At 52.2% G+C, this 18032-nt stretch overlaps 1 protein-coding gene across 1 annotated transcript in view; it reads left to right on the top strand.

Annotated features, from left to right (window-relative positions):
- The window catches only part of PDILT (protein disulfide isomerase-like, testis expressed), a 51314-nt gene that overhangs the window by 24490 nt on the left and 8792 nt on the right, over positions 1-18032 (top strand). Inside the window, exons 7-11 of the mRNA XM_006765351.1 lie at positions 5280-5477; positions 9776-9896; positions 12486-12664; positions 13968-14057; positions 14971-15194. Of these exons, the coding sequence (XP_006765414.1) occupies positions 5280-5477; positions 9776-9896; positions 12486-12664; positions 13968-14057; positions 14971-15194 (812 nt within the window). The remainder of the gene's footprint in view (positions 1-5279; positions 5478-9775; positions 9897-12485; positions 12665-13967; positions 14058-14970; positions 15195-18032) is intronic.

Below are 18032 nucleotides of genomic sequence, written 5' to 3'. Positions count from 1 at the left end.
CCCCCCCCCCGAGTGCAAAAATTTTTGTGCACTGGGCCTTTAACATATATATATATAGTCTGTTCTTGTGCCAGTACCAGGCTGTTTTGATTACAGTGGTTTGTAGTATAACTTGATATCCAGTATGTGATTTCTCCAACTTTGTTTTTCTTTCTCAAGGTTGTCGTAGCTCTTCAGGGTCTTTTTTGGTTCCATAGAAATGTTTGGAATATTTGTTCTAGATCTGTGAAATATGCCATTGGTATTTTAATAGGGTTTGTGTTGATTCTATAGATTGCTTTGGGTAGTATGGACATTTTAATTATGTTAATGATTCCAATCCATGAACATGGTATATGCTCACACTTATTTGTATACTTCTCAGTTTCTTTCTCCAATGTCCTATACTTTTCCAAGTCCAGGTTATTTACATACTTGATTAAATTTATTCCTAGTTACCTTATTTTTTTTGTTGCAGTAGTAAATGGGGTTGTTTTCTTAGTTTCTCTTTCTGATAGTTCATTATTGGTGTATAGAAATGCAATTGATTTTAGGATATTGATTTTGTATCCTGCTACTTTGCCAAAATAATTTATTAGATCTAGTAGTTTCTTGGTGGAGTCTCTAGGGTTTTCTATATATAATGTCATGTCATCTGTGAATAATGAGAGTTTTATTTTCCCCTTTCCAATTTGGATGCCTTTTATTTCTTCTTCTTGTCTGATCACTGTGGCTAGGACTTCTAGTACTATGTTGAATAAGAGTGGTGAAAGCGGACATCCTGTCTTGCCCCTTTCCTTTTTGCCCATTGAGTATGATGGTGGCTGTAGGTTTTTCATATATGGTCTTTATGTTGAAGTATGGTCTCTCTTTTAAAAAAAATATATTTTATTGATTTTTTACAGAGAGGAAGGGAGAGGGATAAAGTGTTAGAAACATCAATGAGAGAGAAACATCGATCAGCTGCCTCCTGCATACTCCCTACTAGGGATATGCCCGCAACCAAGGTACATGCCCTTGACTGGAATTGAACCTGGGACCCTGGAGTCTACAGGCCAACACTCTATCCATTGAGGCAAACTGGTCAGGGTAAGTATGGTCTCTTTATTCTGACTTTGGTTAGAGTTTTTAATCATAAATGGGTGCTGTATTTTTATTGAATGCTTTTTCTGCATCTATTGATATGATCATATCATTTTCATCTTTCTTGTTGTTTATGTGATGTATCACATTTATTGATTTGTGAATATTGTAACAGCCTTACATCCCTAGAACAAGTCCCACTTGATCATAGTGTTTGATGTTTTAATATTTTTCTGGGTCCGGTTTACTAATATTTTGTTGAGGACTTTAGCATCTATCTTCATCAGGGATATTGGCCTGTAATTTTCTTTCTCTGTAGTGTCTTTTCTGGTCTTGGAATTAGGATAATTCTGGCCTTGTAAATATAGCATGGAAGTATCCCTCTTTCTTTCTTTCTTTCTTTCTTTCTTTCTTTCTTTCTTTCTTTCTTTCTTTCTTTCTTTCTTTCTTTCTTCCTTCCTTCCTTCCTTCCTTCCTTCCCTCCTTCCTTCCTTCCTTTCTCTTATTTATTTGTTCATTAATCCTCACCCAAGGCTATTTTTTTCATTGATTTTTAGAGAGAGTGGAAGAGAGAGAGAGGAGAAATAGAGAGAGAGGACATTGATGTGAGAGAGAGACATAGATTGATTGCCTCCCACATTCACTGCCTTGAACCCACACCCAGCTAAATGCCCCTGGCTGGGAATTGAACCCGAGAACCTTTGGGCCTGACTCTCTGACCACTGAGCATGTTGGCCAGGGCCCTCCTCTAAGTTTTTGGAATAGTTTGAGGAGGATAGGTGTTAGTTCATCTTTGAATGTTTGGTAAAATTCATCTGTGAGGCTGTCTGGTCAGGACTTTTGTTGGTTTGCTGGGAGTTTTTTTTTTCTTTCCTTACTGCTTACATAGCATTAGTTGCTATTGGGCTATTCAAGTTTTCTGATGTTTTTGATTGAGTTTTGGAAGATTGTATGTTTGTACGAATTTGTCCATTTCACCCAGATTGTCCCATTTGTTGGCATATAGATGGTTGCGATATTTTTTTACAGTCCTTTGTATTTGTGTGATGTCAGTTGTTTCTTCACTCTTTCTTTTCTTTAAAAAATTTTTTCATTTTATTTTTCCATCACCTTTTATCTCCTTTATGCCCTATTCCACCTCCACCCACCCCACCTCTGCAATCACCACACTACTGTGCACGTCCATGAGCAGGTGCATCCATGCTATTGCAAAGGGTAAGATTTCCTTCTTTTATACAGCCGAGGAGTACTCCATGATGTAAACGTCTCACAGCTTTGTTTATCCTCTCATCTCCTGATGGGCACTTGGGCTGTTCCTTAACCTCCCAGCCTCAGTCACCTCGGTATAAAGGGAACTTGTGGTAAGAATCAGAGGTGCTTTAAGTAAGGCAATGGGCACATGTGCAATGAATGGTGCTTGTTATTGCGTGGTCCTTCTCATGCTCCCTCACAGGCTCATAGAGGGAGAGCAGGCAGACAGCCCTGGTTAGACCCAACATTTAGTAAAGCAGTCAATATTTTAAGTGCTGGGGGGGAGAGGGGGTGGAGGGATTGAGTATAAAAAGAAAAAGAGAGAGAGAAGGACCACGCAAAACCAACCTGTTTTTCCTAAGCACCCTGCCTGTGCTCCTGCAGTTACCCACCTAGATTGGGGCGTAATGGACTTCCTTTTTCTCTTTATTTTTACAAGAGGCATTTTTTTTCCTATGAAGAAAATGACTGAAATGTAAACAAAATAGTGAAAAACTTTGTAACCCCAAATAAACACGGAGTGAAGCGTCCAGGCCCCAAACCTATTTAGTGGTTCATGCTCCATTCCGCTTGTTATTCCCCCGGATTATGCTGCGGGCACAGCGCCGTGGCTGGTGACTGCACCTCCTGGTTCACACCATGTCACGCTTGGCGGTTTGTGATGTAATTGAACTGACCACAGTCTGACTGCTCTCCCTCTGGATTGGTCGGTTGTTCCCTCATTTGCTGTCGGCCTTCCCCACAACATAAGCTCCATGACTGTTTGTTGAATGAATGAGTGAAGTCACGCATGTCCTTGCTATGAAGGAATTTAGAATACTAAAGAGCATTTTCTGCCTCCCAGTCACTGAACGCAACATTTACATACATGGTCCTGTTTAATTCTCATAGCCACCCTATAAGGTGGGAGCTATGAAATCACCACTTTACAGACAACAAAACCTCGGCACAGAGAGGGGAAATTCTTGTTTCGCTCAAGGACCTGGGATGGAAGCTCAGGACTGCCTGACGTCCTACATGTGTGGATAGGTGCCAGGCAGTGCACAGGCGTGGGGATGGGGTATCAGGCAGTGCACAGGCGTGGGAATGGGGTATCAGGCAGTGCACAGGCACCAGGCAGTGCACAGGCGTGGGGATGGGGTATCAGGCAGTGCACAGGCGTGGGAATGGGGTATCAGGCAGTGCACAGGCACCAGGCAGTGCACAGGCGTGGGGATGGGGTGCCAGGCAGTGCACAGGGCATGGGGATGTGGTGCCAGGCAGTGCACAGGGCGTGGGGATGAGGTGCCAGGCAGTGCACAGGCGTGGGGATGGGGTGCCAGGCAGTGCACAGGGCATGGGGATGTGGTGCCAGGCAGTGCACAGGGCGTGGGGATGAGGTGCCAGGCAGTGCACAGGCGTGGGGATGGGGTGCCAGGCAGTGCACAGGGCATGGGGATGTGGTGCCAGGCAGTGCACAGGGCGTGGGGATGAGGTGCCAGGCAGTGCACAGGCGTGGGGATGGGGTGCCAGGCAGTGCACAGGGCATGGGGATGTGGTGCCAGGCAGTGCACAGGGCGTGGGGATGAGGTGCCAGGCAGTGCACAGGCGTGGGGATGGGGTGCCAGGCAGTGCACAGGGCATGGGGATGTGGTGCCAGGCAGTGCACAGGGCGTGGGGATGAGGTGCCAGGCAGTGCACAGGCGTGGGGATGGGGTGCCAGGCAGTGCACAGGGCATGGGGATGTGGTGCCAGGCAGTGCACAGGGCGTGGGGATGAGGTGCCAGGCAGTGCACAGGCGTGGGGATGGGGTGCCAGGCAGTGCACAGGGCATGGGGATGTGGTGCCAGGCAGTGCACAGGGCGTGGGGATGAGGTGCCAGGCAGTGCACAGGCGTGGGGATGGGGTGCCAGGCAGTGCACAGGGCATGGGGATGTGGTGCCAGGCAGTGCACAGGGCGTGGGGATGAGGTGCCAGGCAGTGCACAGGCGTGGGGATGGGGTGCCAGGGAGTGCACAGGGCATGGGGATGGGGTGCCAGGCAGTGCACAGGCGTGGGGATGGGGTGCCAGGCAGTGCACAGGGTGTGGGGATGGGGTGCCAGGCAGTGCACACGGTGCAGGGCGGCCCCTGCCTGCTGGAAGGGAGCCTGTAGGAAGCCTCCGGGTGCCGTGGACCCTGTGTTTGTGCTTTCCCACTGCGGACCCCGTTTCTCTCCATAAGGGACTCAGTTCCTTCCCCTCCAATACCCGTGCATACACGTGTGGTTGGGTTCCGATAACCGAGTGGCAAGCTGGGACTCTCTCATTGTGGGTTCTTGTCTCACGAAGTTTGAAGAATACATTCTCGGACTGAAGGATTTTAAGCAAAAGTGTGGAAGCTCATTGCAAGGGCATACAAACTCCCCTGGGGAGGGGCCCAAATGGGGAACCCTTTCTCTCTAGAATGGACCAAACCTAGTCCAGTGAGTCTCTTTGGGGGTGATAAATATTTGCAGTTTCTTTGTCTGCTCACCCACTTTCTGAGTGGGCCCTTCCTTATCTCCTGTCCCCTGTGTTTTTCCCAACTGGTCACTTTCCCCTGTTCCCTGCATGGTTTCAAGGTTTCAAAGCAGCTCGGTGCCCCCTCTCCCCCTCCCCTTGTCATGTAACAGTCTTTTTTAAAAAATATATTTTATTGATTTTTTTACAGAGAGGAAGGGAGAGGGGATAGAGAGTTAGAAACATCGATCAGCTGCCTCCTGCACACCCCCCACTGGGGATGTGCCCGCAACCAAGGTACATGCCCTTGATCGGAATCAAACCCGGGACTCTTGAGTCCGCAGGCCGGCACTCTATCCGCTGAGCCACACCGGCTGCGGCTGTCATGTAACAGTCTTGTCGACAATCCGGGGGTCTGGAGTGGTCCCTGCCCATAACTATGCGTTCCTCTCCAGGGACCCCTTCCCTAACTGCCTCTCCTGTCTCTCACATCCTTTCCGCTTGACAGATCCTCTTCATCCTGGTGGATGCAGACGAGCCTAGAAACGGACGTATCTTCGAATACTTCCGGATCACAGAGGTCAATGTCCCATCTGTCCAAATCCTGAACTTAAGCTCTGATGCGAGATACAAAATGCCTTTCGGGAGCATAACCTCCCAAAACCTCAAGAAATTTGGCCGCAGCTACCTGCGTAGAAGCGCCAAGGTAAGTTTGTTCTTAAAGAAGGTTTATCCAGAACCTCAAAGTCACCCTTTTTTTTCCTAATTCTGCTATCTCGGTCATCTGAATGAAGATGGAGAATAAAGGTGAGTCTCAGCTTCAATGTGGGGAAATACCCCCATATCTCCACCTCTAATCTATGCAACTTCTGGTCGGTCCTGACCCTATAGTTGCACTATCCATTCTTTATACTCAAAGTAAAGGCGTTTCCTTGGCAGGATTACCCACTGAGAGGTAGGCTCCCCCAGGGCTGACACCCTCGTTTCGGATTCTGATGTAAGAGGTCTCCTTGGCTGCTGGGCTGACCGGCAGCCCCTGTGTAGGTTTCTGTGGAAGAGAGGCTAAGGGGCTCTTACTTTGGTCATAAAAGCAGTCCTGTTCGCTTGCCTCGTTGGCTTTTATTGTAACAACAGCTTGAAGTCAAATTAATCTCTGGATACAATCAGCAGGGTAAGCATCCTTGAGAAAGTATATGCTTCTACAAGGTCAGTCTTAAAGACTAAACATAGAGATTCTAGCAAAACACCCTGGGGGATTGGACTTGTTTGGAAAAGTCAAGGTAAGGGCTGCCGCCTTTGGCAAGGTCCCCTCCAAGGCCCCCGACCTTTGGAAGAATCCTCCTTACAGACCTTCCAACCAAGTCCCGTGTGTCCCCACACTTGGCCTGGGGGTAGGGCGTGCTTGGGGATGGAGAGGGGCTCGCTGCATGAAGTGCTCAGGATCAGCCTCAGGGGCTCCGGACCTTGGTGGGAGGCTGGAGGGGGCTGTTTTGCTGAAAGGCAGGAGAAGCTGCAGGGGTGGTGCATCCCCTGCCGCGCCACAGCCTCCCACTGCCTCATCAGCACCTGCCCCATCCCCAGCCGCCTGCGGGATTAGGGGGCCACAGCTTTGATTTTCTAAAAGGGGACACTTTTGAGAGCACTGGTAACATTCTTTAAAAGTATTCTGGAGCAAATTGCCAGGCTCACCAGCGTGTACGGTGACCTTTGCTCTGCGGCTTCTGTCTACGTCCCCACAGATGCCACTTCCCCTGCAGCCTTCAAGGGAAAGCTGTCTTCTCTTATGCACATTGTCCTGGGCCAGTGATGGCGAACCTATGACACGCGTGTCAGAGGTGACACGCAAACTCATTTTTTTGGTTGATTTTTCTTTGTTAAATGGCATTTAAATATATAAAATAAATATCAAAAATATAAGTCTTTGTTTTACTATGGTTGCAAAGATAAAAAAATTTCTATATGTGACACAGCACCAGAGTTAAGTTAGGGTTTTTCAAAATGCTGACACACCGAGCTCAAAAGGTTCGCCATCACTGTCCTAAGCCAAGTCTCAGGCTGGTGTCCTCCGTGCCTCTGCCGGGTCACATCTCCTCATCCTGCCTTCAGGACGCCCTGCCCCAGGTTCTCTGGACCCCATGACTGTGGACTTGATCTGCTCCAGCCTCCTGTTGCTGCTGTTCTCTAATCATCCCCCTTTTACTCTCGAGGGCTTTCGTTCTTCACTGCAGACTTGCCCTCCACCCGACTCTGCCATCATTTCCAGGATGTCAGTGTCCAAACCCTGCTCTCTCTCCCCCAATAACTGGTGTGCCCATGCCCTGGAAGCCCCGTGCTCTATGCCACACTCGGGGGAAGGTGTTCCTTCTGAAAGCCGAGTTTCAGCTTCCGTCCTCCTAGCTCCCTTCCCCAGAGCCCACAGGATCTCCGGCCTCCTGATCCCATAACACACGCTCTTTAGCAGCCCCTTTGTGGCTTCACTCTGATGCCGATTCTCTTCACTCCTTTATCCCTCCACCTCCCACCTCTTCTCCACCTGTAGCATTTACCAGGCAGAACCACAACCTTGGCTGAAGCTTGCGGGCCAGTGCTGGAGAAATGAGCATCATTGTGAGGGAGGCTGGCCTCTTGGAATCACAAGCCAAAACTCCCACAGGAGCTGAGAACTGTCCTGACAGCTCGGTGTAACTTCCTGTTAGTTCATTCTCTCAATCCTGGGCCCTATGTCTCCTCGCACCTCTTTCCACGCTCAGGCTCAGCTGAGCACTCTACTCGGATCATAAGAAAATAGAAGGTTTTAGGGAGGGCCCCTCACTTTCCAGTGCCACATCCACAAGCCTACTTGGAGCTCTGCCCATCCTCTCTCTCTTCCCTCTGGTTACCTCTCAGAGGTGCCCGTCTCCCTGTCAAGGGCCAACAGGGTCTCTTGTGCCCTTGGCTAGAAAGGAACATCCTTCATGTAACTTAGGAGCTCTCCCCGGTGACAAGTCTCCATCATGGTCACCACTTCCTGTCTCTCATGCTCTGTCCTCACACCATTTGTGCTCTTTTGTGAAGAATCTTCAAGTCCTTTCTACAAGCTGGAGTGGGGAGGAGGGCGGGCATTGTGGGAGAGGAGTTTGTTGAGCTGGGCAAAGGCCAGACAGCAATGACTTGTAAGCATATGAGGGATCTGATATCCGAAGAGCAGTGGGAAGGCAGAAGTGCTGGTAGGAGAATAAAGGTGTGGCGAGGGTTAGGAGGAGATGCATGAGAACACTAGGGGCTGTGAGAGGCTTTAGGCGGAAGAGGAAGGCTACCTGGACTAGGTTGGTAGCAGTGCAGACAAAGAGAAGGGTGTGGATTCAAGACGTACTCAGAAAGCAATGTTTGTAGAGAAAATGTATGTTGAGATTGACACCACTTCCTCCAAAGAGAAGCAAGAGCTGGGCTTATTGTTTCCTTCCTTCACTCACAGACTATTCATTGAGGTCCTAGTCTTTACCCAGCAGTGGACTCCCAATGCGGAAGGAAGAAATGCCTCGTGTGGTAGACACAGTAACCAAATCCCAGGAAGATGAACATGAGTAATAACGTTGCATAAGTGATACAAGGAGCAGCACCAAGTGCTATGAGAGTGTGTGGCACCAGGCACTGAGCTGGTCTTGAGAAAGTCAGGGAATGGTTCCCTTAGCGTAGTTCTGAAGGATAAATCCGAGTTCACCAGTGAGAGAGGGGAGCTGAGGGGTGAATGAAGCCTGGGGGCAGCTCTCCCTGCAGAACAGCAAAGCGAAGGCCTGAGGTGGGAGGGAGGCCAGCCCTCTGGGTGAATGGAAGACGATATGTCTGATGAAAGCACAGATGAGGGTGATGAGCTTGGGGAGCGGGCAGAACCAAGTGTGATGACATCGGTCGTATAAGTTATCTTGGCTTTGATTCTTGGTGTAATTGGGGACAGCTAGCATTTTGTGGGGGAACAAACTCAAGGTATTAAAGACATGAAGCTAGCTCTCATCTAAGCTTTCTAAGAATCAATTACAGGCAAACTGCCTTTCTCCCACATCTCCCATCGCGAACAATCCCTTCTCGACCAAATTGTTCACAGAAAAAATGTCTCTGCTGTTGAACCAAACTTCAATCATTAGCACAATTTTTTTAAAAAAATATATATTTTATTGATTTTTTACAGAGAGGAAGGGAGAGAGATAGTTAGAAACATCGATGAGAGAGAAATATCGATCAGCTGCCTCCTGCACATCTCCCACTGGGGATGTGCCTGCAACCAAGGTACATGCCCTTGACTGGAATCGAACCTGGGACCTTTCCGTCTGTAGGCCGACGCTCTAACCACTGAGCCAAACCGGTTTCGGCGATTAGCACAATTTTAAAATGTAAAGAGGCCGTCAAGAGTGCTCCTGTTGCTCAGGGTGTGAAGAAGCAGTGACCACGGGCAACTGAAGGGGCAGAAAAACTGTTGAGTTGGACGACGGGGAAGCAGTGAGCCCTGACAGCCTTTCAGAGGTGGCGATCTGTGAAATGAAGATGCCGCATGCTGACCCGAGACGCCCCCGAACCAGTGCTGAATGTGATTCCTTTAAGCCTGGGAGGGGGCAGTTTGATCCATGTAAAGAAAGAAGTGCTTGTTCATAGATCAAACAGCACATCAGACGTGCACTGTATATAAGAAAGGTTAAAACAGGGAGTCATGTGGGGGTCTGGAAAGGATGAATTACATTTACATTATTTCTAATGGGAAAAATGATTTGGTTTTCGAACAAATTGCTTCTCGAACTGTTTGGAGCCTGGCCTCCTCCTCAGCCCTCTGACCCCCATTTGCCCTGTTCAACCCAGCCTGACATCAAGCTCCTGATGGACCTCAGCATCACACACGCGTTCCCAGGGTCTTGTAAGAACAAGAGCACACGTTCCATGGTTTCCAGGGAGGGCAGGGGGCGGGCAATGAGGTGGGGGGAGGTGGGACTGCCGACCCTTCTCGGGAGACCACTGACCCCTCAAAGTGCTTTCTAGAAACATCAGCCCAGTGAGGAGGTCCCACCGCACTGGGACCAGGGGCCGGTGAAGCAGCTCGTCGGGAAGAACTTCCAACCCATGGCCTTCGACAAGGAAAGGGACGTCTTTGTGATGTTCTGTGAGTATCTCTGCAGAGGCTGCGGGAGGTGTGGGCCTGGAGGTTACCTGTCAAGTGTTCCTCAATTCTCGGGCACCCAACCTCCCGGATCTATCTCAGCACCATCCAGGATGGTCTTCAGACTCCAAAGAGTTTGGATCAAGATGCTATCAACTAACAATGCAACTGGGCCCCCAAGTAAATTCTTGGAATGTGTGAAATTCCATCCACATACTCCAGGCCTGTGATTTCGTTGTTTTTAACATATGTTTTTGTTGATTTCAGAGAGGAAGGGAGAAGGAGAGAGAGAGAGAAACATCAATGATGAGAGAGAATCATAGATCAGCTGCCTCCTGCATGCCCAGTACTGGGGATGGAGCCTGTAACCGGGAATTGAACCTCGACTTCCTGGTGCATGGGTCAATGCTCAACCACTGAGCCACACAGCCAGGCCTGTGGCTTTTAATGAGGGCAGCACTGATGGCTGACATGCTTGAATGCTGCACACATAGGCCTACTCACGTGCTCTCATTCAATCCTCACAGCATGGTTCTGAAAGGAGCTGCTATCATTGCTCCCACTTTACAGGTAGCAAATAAGTACCTGAACTGGGGGTGGACCTGGGCCTGACCCCGTGCCCTGCACTGTCACTGCCACACAGAGCAGAGGTTCTGGTTTGTGTCACTGATTGAGTGGCTACCTTTAACTCCCTGAGTGGTGTGTCCAGTCTGGGGACCCACATCACACGTGGAAAGCATTGAGCATGTCTGGCATTGTAAGCCCAGATACGTGGGAGCTCTTGTTGCTGTTACCATTCTTTAGTTTCCAGGCTCTTCTACAGACAAGGCCCTTTCCTCACTGTTTCTCATTTTAATGCAACATCCAAGGCTGGGGACCTTCTCCCCCCAGAGGCACAGAGAAGGGTGACAGTGCAGGTACTCATACATCCATGCATGTAACTCATGAAGCTTCATTGATTGAGCCCATTCAAGGAGCCAGGCAGGAGTTTGCTATTTCCACACTCATTTCCTCCTCAGAACAAGAGTCTTAGGGAGGTTCGGTGGATCCATCCATGATCCAGATCAGGGAAGCCGGCCTCAGAGAGGTCAGTCACATTCCCCAGGTCACACAGTAAGGTGCAGGCAGAAGTTCAAAGCCAGCTCTGATGCCATCACTCCCGGGAGGGAGAGCTAAGGGCTGGTTGGCATTGCCAAGGCGTGTAGGTCTCCCTGGAGTGGACTCACCCACAGGTGGGTGCTCAAGGCCTGCGGAGCGGGCGGAGCGGGCCTGCTGCCTGTGACGAGAGGCGGGTGGCCTTGCGGTGCTTGCCCGGCTCCCGGAGCCCCGCGGATGCCCATTGGTTCTGGGAACAGGGAAAAGCAGCTGCATTTTCTCGGAAGCAGGGCTGCTAGACTGGTCCCCTGGGACGTGGCCATGATGATCCTTCCTGCTCCACGCAGGGCCCAGGCGCTCCTGAGGAGTGAGGAGCGCGGGTGCTGTTGAGGGCAGGCGGTCGTGGAGGTGTCTGCCTTGTATATGGAGGGTGATCGACCAAATGCAGTGTCTGGGCCACGGAGGCCACTCCTCACGTGGAGAAAAGAACTTCAGTGGAAGGAGAGAAGGCAAGGCCTGATCACCTCTCCGTCTCGAAATGGGTCCCCGATTTCCCTCCTGAGGACAAGGTGCCTGGGCCAGACTCAAAGCTCTGTGAACTACTCATGAGGAAGCCGGGCGGCCCCTCTCCAGGGCGGTTGTACTGACCACTACCTCCTGCTCACTTCTCTGCCCTCTCCTCCCCGGAGCCAGGAGGCAGGGTGGCACCTGGTTCATATCAGAGCAGCCTGCCTGTAACTTGTACTCCTCTGGTTAATTGACTAGGTCAGTGGTCGGCAAACTGTGGCTCACGAGCCACATGCGGCTCTTTGGGCCCTTGAGTGTGGCTCTTCCCCAAAATACCACGTGTGGGCACGCATGTACAGTGCAATTGAAACTTTGTGGCCCATGTGCAGAAGTTGGTATTTTGTGGAAGAGCCACACTCAAGGGGCCAAAGAGCAGCATGTGGCTCGCGAGCCGCAGTTTGCCGACCACAGGACTAGGTGACCGGGGGCTAGGAAAACTCCTGAGCTCACACACACACACAAACACACACACACACACGCGTGCGCGTGCGCGTGTGCATGTGCACACACTCTCAGGCATGCACACATGCACACACGCACGCACACACATGCACACACACATGCACACTTGCATGTGCACATGCACATGTGCACACACGCATGTGTGCATGCTCACATGCACACACACACTTTCTGGCAGAGCATCTAGCATAAATATTTTTCTTGTTTTTCTGCTTCAACTGGAGTGGAAAGCTATGCTAAAGGCAACAAAGAGCAGAGGAAGCCTCCCAGCACCGGAAGTGCCGGCGTCAGGGGGAGGGCAGGGTTTTACTCGTGCCCAGGTGGCATGCTTGAGATATAAATGGCCTACGTGGCATTGTAATTAAGAGGGGGCACGATTTCAAAGCCACAGAACCTTGCTAGGACCGGGCCAGCATTTCTGGGAGCTTTGAGGTGGGCTGTGGCCTCAGCGTGGCCCTTGCCTTGCAGACGCGCCTTGGTGCAACCAGAGCAGAGGGCTGTTCCCCGTGTTGGAGGAATTGGGCATGAAGTACCGAAACCACTCCACAGTCACCATCGCCATGATTGACGTCACCGCAAACGACATTCAGCTGGTGCACCTGGACCGGCACCCCTTCTTCAGGCTCTTCCCCGCCAACTCGCAGCAAGTGAGGGCTCCAGGGTCTTGGAACCAGCCATGCGATTCTCATGATGCAGTTTCTCCCATCCCAGCTCTGCCTGCTGCCAAGCCAACTTCGCGCTCAGCTCCAGGCAGAGCTGCTCTCCTGCGCAGAGAGCGTTCCATTTGCTCCCACAGTGGTCCTAAGACTCACTGTCACTGGCCCAGCTTAGGGCTGCTGACCCCTGACCCATCACTGTGGCTCCGTGGATGCGGGGGTTTGGAGAGGGCAGGCCCAGGCTCTATGGTCCCTGTGGCACCCAGACTCTAGGGGGAAATTGCCACATGAATGCTGGGGTGCAGTTGCTGGAAGAAGGAGGAATGCATGGGAGAAAAACAATCCCTGTCTTTAACACTTTGGTATCATAGTCAGCGAATGACATCCGTGTTCAAGGAACACTCACCATGCTGTTTGGCCCAGTGGGGCAGGTGTCAAAGAATTACAGCCAAGGTGACCCTCCCGGAAGCGCGTGGCTGAGAGTGTGTGTGTGTGTGTGTTGCGGGGGGAGGTCATGACTTGGGCCCGTCTCCAATGCCATAGGGATTGGAGAGGCCAGATTCGGGAGGACAGAGGCGGTGGGGAGTCTTAATGCAGACAGGGCGTCTTGAGGGAGAGTAAGGGTTAAACAGATTAAGAGGGAGATGTGAATGAGTGTGGGAAGCACAGTGAGGGTGGCCACAGCCCGTGAAGGGCGTGCCGTCCTCCTGGTGCAGCAGGTGTGGATGGGGAGTCGTGGGAAGTGAGCTGGATCCGAAGCTGCTCTGCCGCAGACCTCCCGGTAGCTGACAACTGTTCAGCCGACCAGTGGGCTGTGAGCAGCTCCCTCATCCTATTAAAGGTGCAAGAGGAAGGGAAGTAGCGATGCTGAGCAGCAGCATGTGCCGGAGGTTATGTGAATGAGGAGCTATTCTTCCTCCTCTTGTAGTAATAACAGGAATAGCAAATGTGGAGCATGCTCACTGCGAGCAGGCACACCCTCAACGCTCTCCACGCAGGAACCCACTGAGTCCTCTAGCAGCCCCAGGCGGTGAGGTGACCTGCATGCTGCAGGCAGGGAAGGGAGTCAGAGAGTTAGCAGCTAGACCGCAGTGCTGCCAGGAGGCCAGAGGCAGAGCGGAGCTCCTACAGGTGGCCCTGGCCTGCCCTCTGAGGGGTTTTTATCTTTACCTTGGAGCCTTGGCTATGGGGCTCAGTGGCCAAGAAGCCTGCCCGTTGCATGCAGGCAGTTGGGAATTCCACCCATTCGTCTCCTGCAGGTGAGGCTGCGCCTGACTGTCCGCTTTCTCCCCAGGCGGTAGTGTACACGGGAGAACACACCGTGAAGGGCTTTTCTGACTTCCTGGAAAGTCAGATCCAGGCCAGGACTGAGGAGGGAGATGAGGTAAGGTGAACAGCACCCCTGGATTCTTATATCTCACAGAACAGGAGGAGCTCAATGGCTAGGGCAGTGTGTGCCAAGGGCCCCGGACCATGTGCCCCATGGAGATGGAGGGTAAGCAGTCAGGGCACTTAGCTGAGGAAGCAGATGTCAGACTTAGAGACCTCAGGGAGGGTGGAGGCTCTAAGGCCGCTCGGGGCGCCCCAGGCTGCGCCCTGAGCCTCCTGTCCCCAGCAGGTAACCAGGTGTCGGAGCGGGATCCCACGCTCTGATGACATCATTCTCCGGAGCAGTGGGATGCCAGTCCCCACCCTCCACTCGTGCTCTGCGAGCCCCTCCTGGAAGGTGCCGTGTGCGTTAGTGAGGGCCCTCCCGTCACCGTGTCAGAAACATGACTCTGGCTTAAACAGCAGAGAGGTTATCCCCACACCTGGCAGAGCACCAGGCCCAGTGCCTCAGATGCTCACACTGTCTTGTGTCTCCCACCTCTTCCTTCAGTGCCGACTTCACCTCCAAGGAGTCGCTTCCACCTGGAGGGCCAGCTATTGCCCCGCAGCACTAAACGAACACCCTCCCCGCTTAGCAAGCCCCTACTTCTCATAGTCCAAGCAGATGTCCTGGGCAGGGTCCTATTTGCCAGGCCTGGGCCACAGGCTCAGTCCCCGAGCTCAGCAAGGGGCAGCCACACCCCGGGACTTAGCGTGGAGGAAGGATGGCTCCCCGTGGGCAAAGCCATACGTGGGCACTCCCCCAGCCAGGCCAACGGGCCTCATGCCCACTAGATTCTCCAGGTGATGCTCTTTGGATGGTTCCAGGAAAAGAGGGTTTGGCAGTTACCATCACAATTATCACATCCTTTTTGCCTCTTTATTTCTGTATCCTCCTCCTTCCTCCCCTCCCTCCTTTTCTCGGATAGCTGACACCTGTTGAGCAAAGTGAAGTGACAGAAGAGGAGGTACTAGCTAAGGAAGAGTTTCCTGAACAGCAGTTGCCTGAGCTGGAGAATGCGACCAAGTTGGAAGAGCCAGTTGGGCAGAAGGAAACAACTGAGGCGGAGGAGGTGGAGGAGGAAGAGGAGGAGGTGACTAAGCCAAAGGAACCACCAAGACCAGAGCAGAAGCCAGGAGTGAAGGAAGAGCTGTAGCTTTCTCCACGGCAGGCAGGAGGCAGGTGCCTTGTCCAGGTCCTGGCATGACGCTCTGAGGGACCTATTCCAGTAACATTGCATTTCCCTGTGGGGGTGGGAGGGGCTGGCTAATAAAGGCTCTGAGTGTTTCCACTCTGCTCTAGTCACTGCCTGTGTGCCTGGGGGTGCTGCCTGCAAGAGCCTACGGCCTGGAACTCAGACAGAGCTGCGCAGGAAGCCCTCAGGGCAGCACTTCATGATCACTGCAGCAGTTTCCCAGAGCATGGAGTTTAGAGGGGGCGGGCCACTTAGCCACTGTGTACACACCACCTCGCCCGGCGGGGGCCCCCACAGTTTGACTAAAACTTTCCAGTGAGGGGCATTGATTTGTTTGCGTTGCACTTGGGCACAATAAGAAAGAGATCCAACCCCAATGGGTCCTCACTCTGCCATGGTCAGTCAGTGACCCAGTCTCTCCAGCAGTGGTGCTCCAGCATGACTCCACCCACTCCCTCCACTGACCCACCCACGGCCCTCTGTGTCCACCCCATGCGGCTGCAGTGGGCTCTCATGGGCAGCTCTATGCCACTCTGTGCCTCTGGCCGGCCCCCTCCAAACTCCATGCTCCGGAAAACTGCTGCAGTGATCATTTCACAAGCCACAGCCAGGCAGGCTTACAGCACCACCTTGTGTAAACCTCAAATGGCATCTTTGTTGCTTTTCGAATGAAGTCCAGTCTGCTCACCGGGCCTTCAAGGCCCAGGAAGGTCTGGTCGGTGATCTCTCCCACTCGATTCCTAGGCTCCAGCCTAGTCTTTGAACAATTCAAACTCTTCCTCTCTCTTCATGGTTACTACTTCTGCAGAAACGCACATGCAATACACGCTCCTCCCCAGACCTTCTCGCAGCTGCGTCCCTTTTATCCTTCATTTCAACCCAGTGCCACCCCCTGCAAGAGGCCTCCTGGCTGCCAGGGTGTGGGAGCATCAGATGGTCTTGCTCTGCACTCTCCTGCCCGCTGAGCAGGTGCCAGGGAGCAGGCCTGCCTCCGCCCTTGCATTCCCCAGCCGGGACTCTGCCTGGACACAGCTGCTGCTCAATAAGTGTTCATGGACCAAGTGGGATTCCGTGTCAGACAGCAGAAATGCAGGATTCCAGTCACCCCGACAGGGACAGGTGCTGGCAGTGTTGCCCTGAGCCAAATGCGACTGGGTGAGTTTCCTAGCATTGCCCTGACGGAGACCACACACAGCAACACATGTATTTGCTTCCAGCTCTAGAGACCAGAAGCCAGACCCAGTCCCACGGGCTGGCCTGGGGTCTCGGGCCCGGCCCCCTGCAGCACCCACAGATGTGCTTTTCTGGCTTCTGGGGGCTGCTTGTGTTCCTTGGCTTGTGGTCTCTTTCTTCCTTGAGTCTCCCTGGCCTCTTGTTTCACCCTCACATCTCCTGCTCCTCTGACTCTAATCCCCCCACCCCCTGCCCTTGTAAGCATCACTGTGAAGGCAATGCTGCCTGGAGAACCTCTTCATCCCAAGACCCTGAACTTAATTAAACCCAAAGTCCGGTTCTCTGTGTCACGCATGGGTTGGGAGATTAGCCATAGACACATCTCGGCCATTCTTCAGCTGACACAGACTGGTGTTGCTCATTGGTGCATTGCTCAGCAAGGTGGTACTAGGCCTCCTCTTGGGAAAGGAACCAAGGCCTCCACAAGCCACCGGGCCCTCCACTTTCTACCCGTCCTGTGAGGCAGAGGCCACTCCCACCCCAACCCCATCCAACCTGGCCTATGGCATCCAGGTGAAACGGGAAAAGCCGGGGCTGGAACTTACCACAGGGGCAGGTGCTAGTGTTCGGGACACGATGCAAGACCATGTGGCTCCCTGTTGCAGGAAGGGTCCGCAGGGGCTGCTAGGACAGCATCATGTGGAACAGAGGCCTTGACTCATCATGAGCTGGGGACTGTGTGTTACCTGCAGGCCCTCTGGTGTGATGGGGCCTCAGGAAGTGGGGGAGCAGGTAGGCGGTGTGGGACAGGTAGGTGGGCCAGGTGATGTCCTCTGTTGGGCAGGTCTTCTCCCCTGGCTCACCCTCTGCCCCTTCCCAACACACTTTACTCTCACAAAAACCCTTTGTGTTCTGCGTAATCAACTTTTCAAAACACCTTTGCTCTCTCAAGACCTAAAACCATTTACTCCTGTAACTCTCATGGCTGAGCACGGAATGTTCTTTACCCCAAGGAAAGCCATACATCATAAATACGAGTGACATTTAAACTTTAATATGGACTTAGCACAGCTGCTGTGCGAACTGGGGGACTGCCCCAACACTCTGAACCCGTCCTCTCTGTCCCCGCTGCACTGTGTGAGACAGCAGATGCGGGAGCCTTGACAGTGTCCGGCCAAGGGAGGCCTCAGCGACAGCCGCCAAGATGGTGGAGCTCGTCTCCTGCCGGGTTTGAAAGTTGAAGGAAGCGTGTTCCAGGGAATAGGAACTGCTGAGAAATGGAGCGAGGTTTCCTCAAAACCAAATATATTTGTGCTTTGGGCACGTCTCTAGGAGTAGTCGAGGGGACATTGATTGAACTTGGCAATAGGGCTGTCTTAGTGACACTGAGCAATACCAACGGAGCTCTGATTCGGAAAGCAAATCGGTGTGAACAGAAGCAGTCAGTGGTCAGAGCCGTCTTTTGAGGAGTTGGACTATGAAAGGTGGGCAGTTGGGTGGTGGCTGGAGGGAGTGTGGGTCCAAGCAAGATTTCTGTAAAGAACACTCCAGTGGTGGAGAGAAGGGCGAAAGGGGGTGAGAGAGGGTAAGAGAGAGGAGCTCTGAGCAGAGAGAAAAGTGCT

Source organism: Myotis davidii, unplaced genomic scaffold (assembly GCF_000327345.1).
Source record: "Myotis davidii unplaced genomic scaffold, ASM32734v1 scaffold820, whole genome shotgun sequence".
NCBI classification, from domain to species: Eukaryota; Metazoa; Chordata; class Mammalia; order Chiroptera; family Vespertilionidae; genus Myotis; species Myotis davidii.
This window is presented reverse-complemented; position numbering and strand designations above follow the sequence as displayed.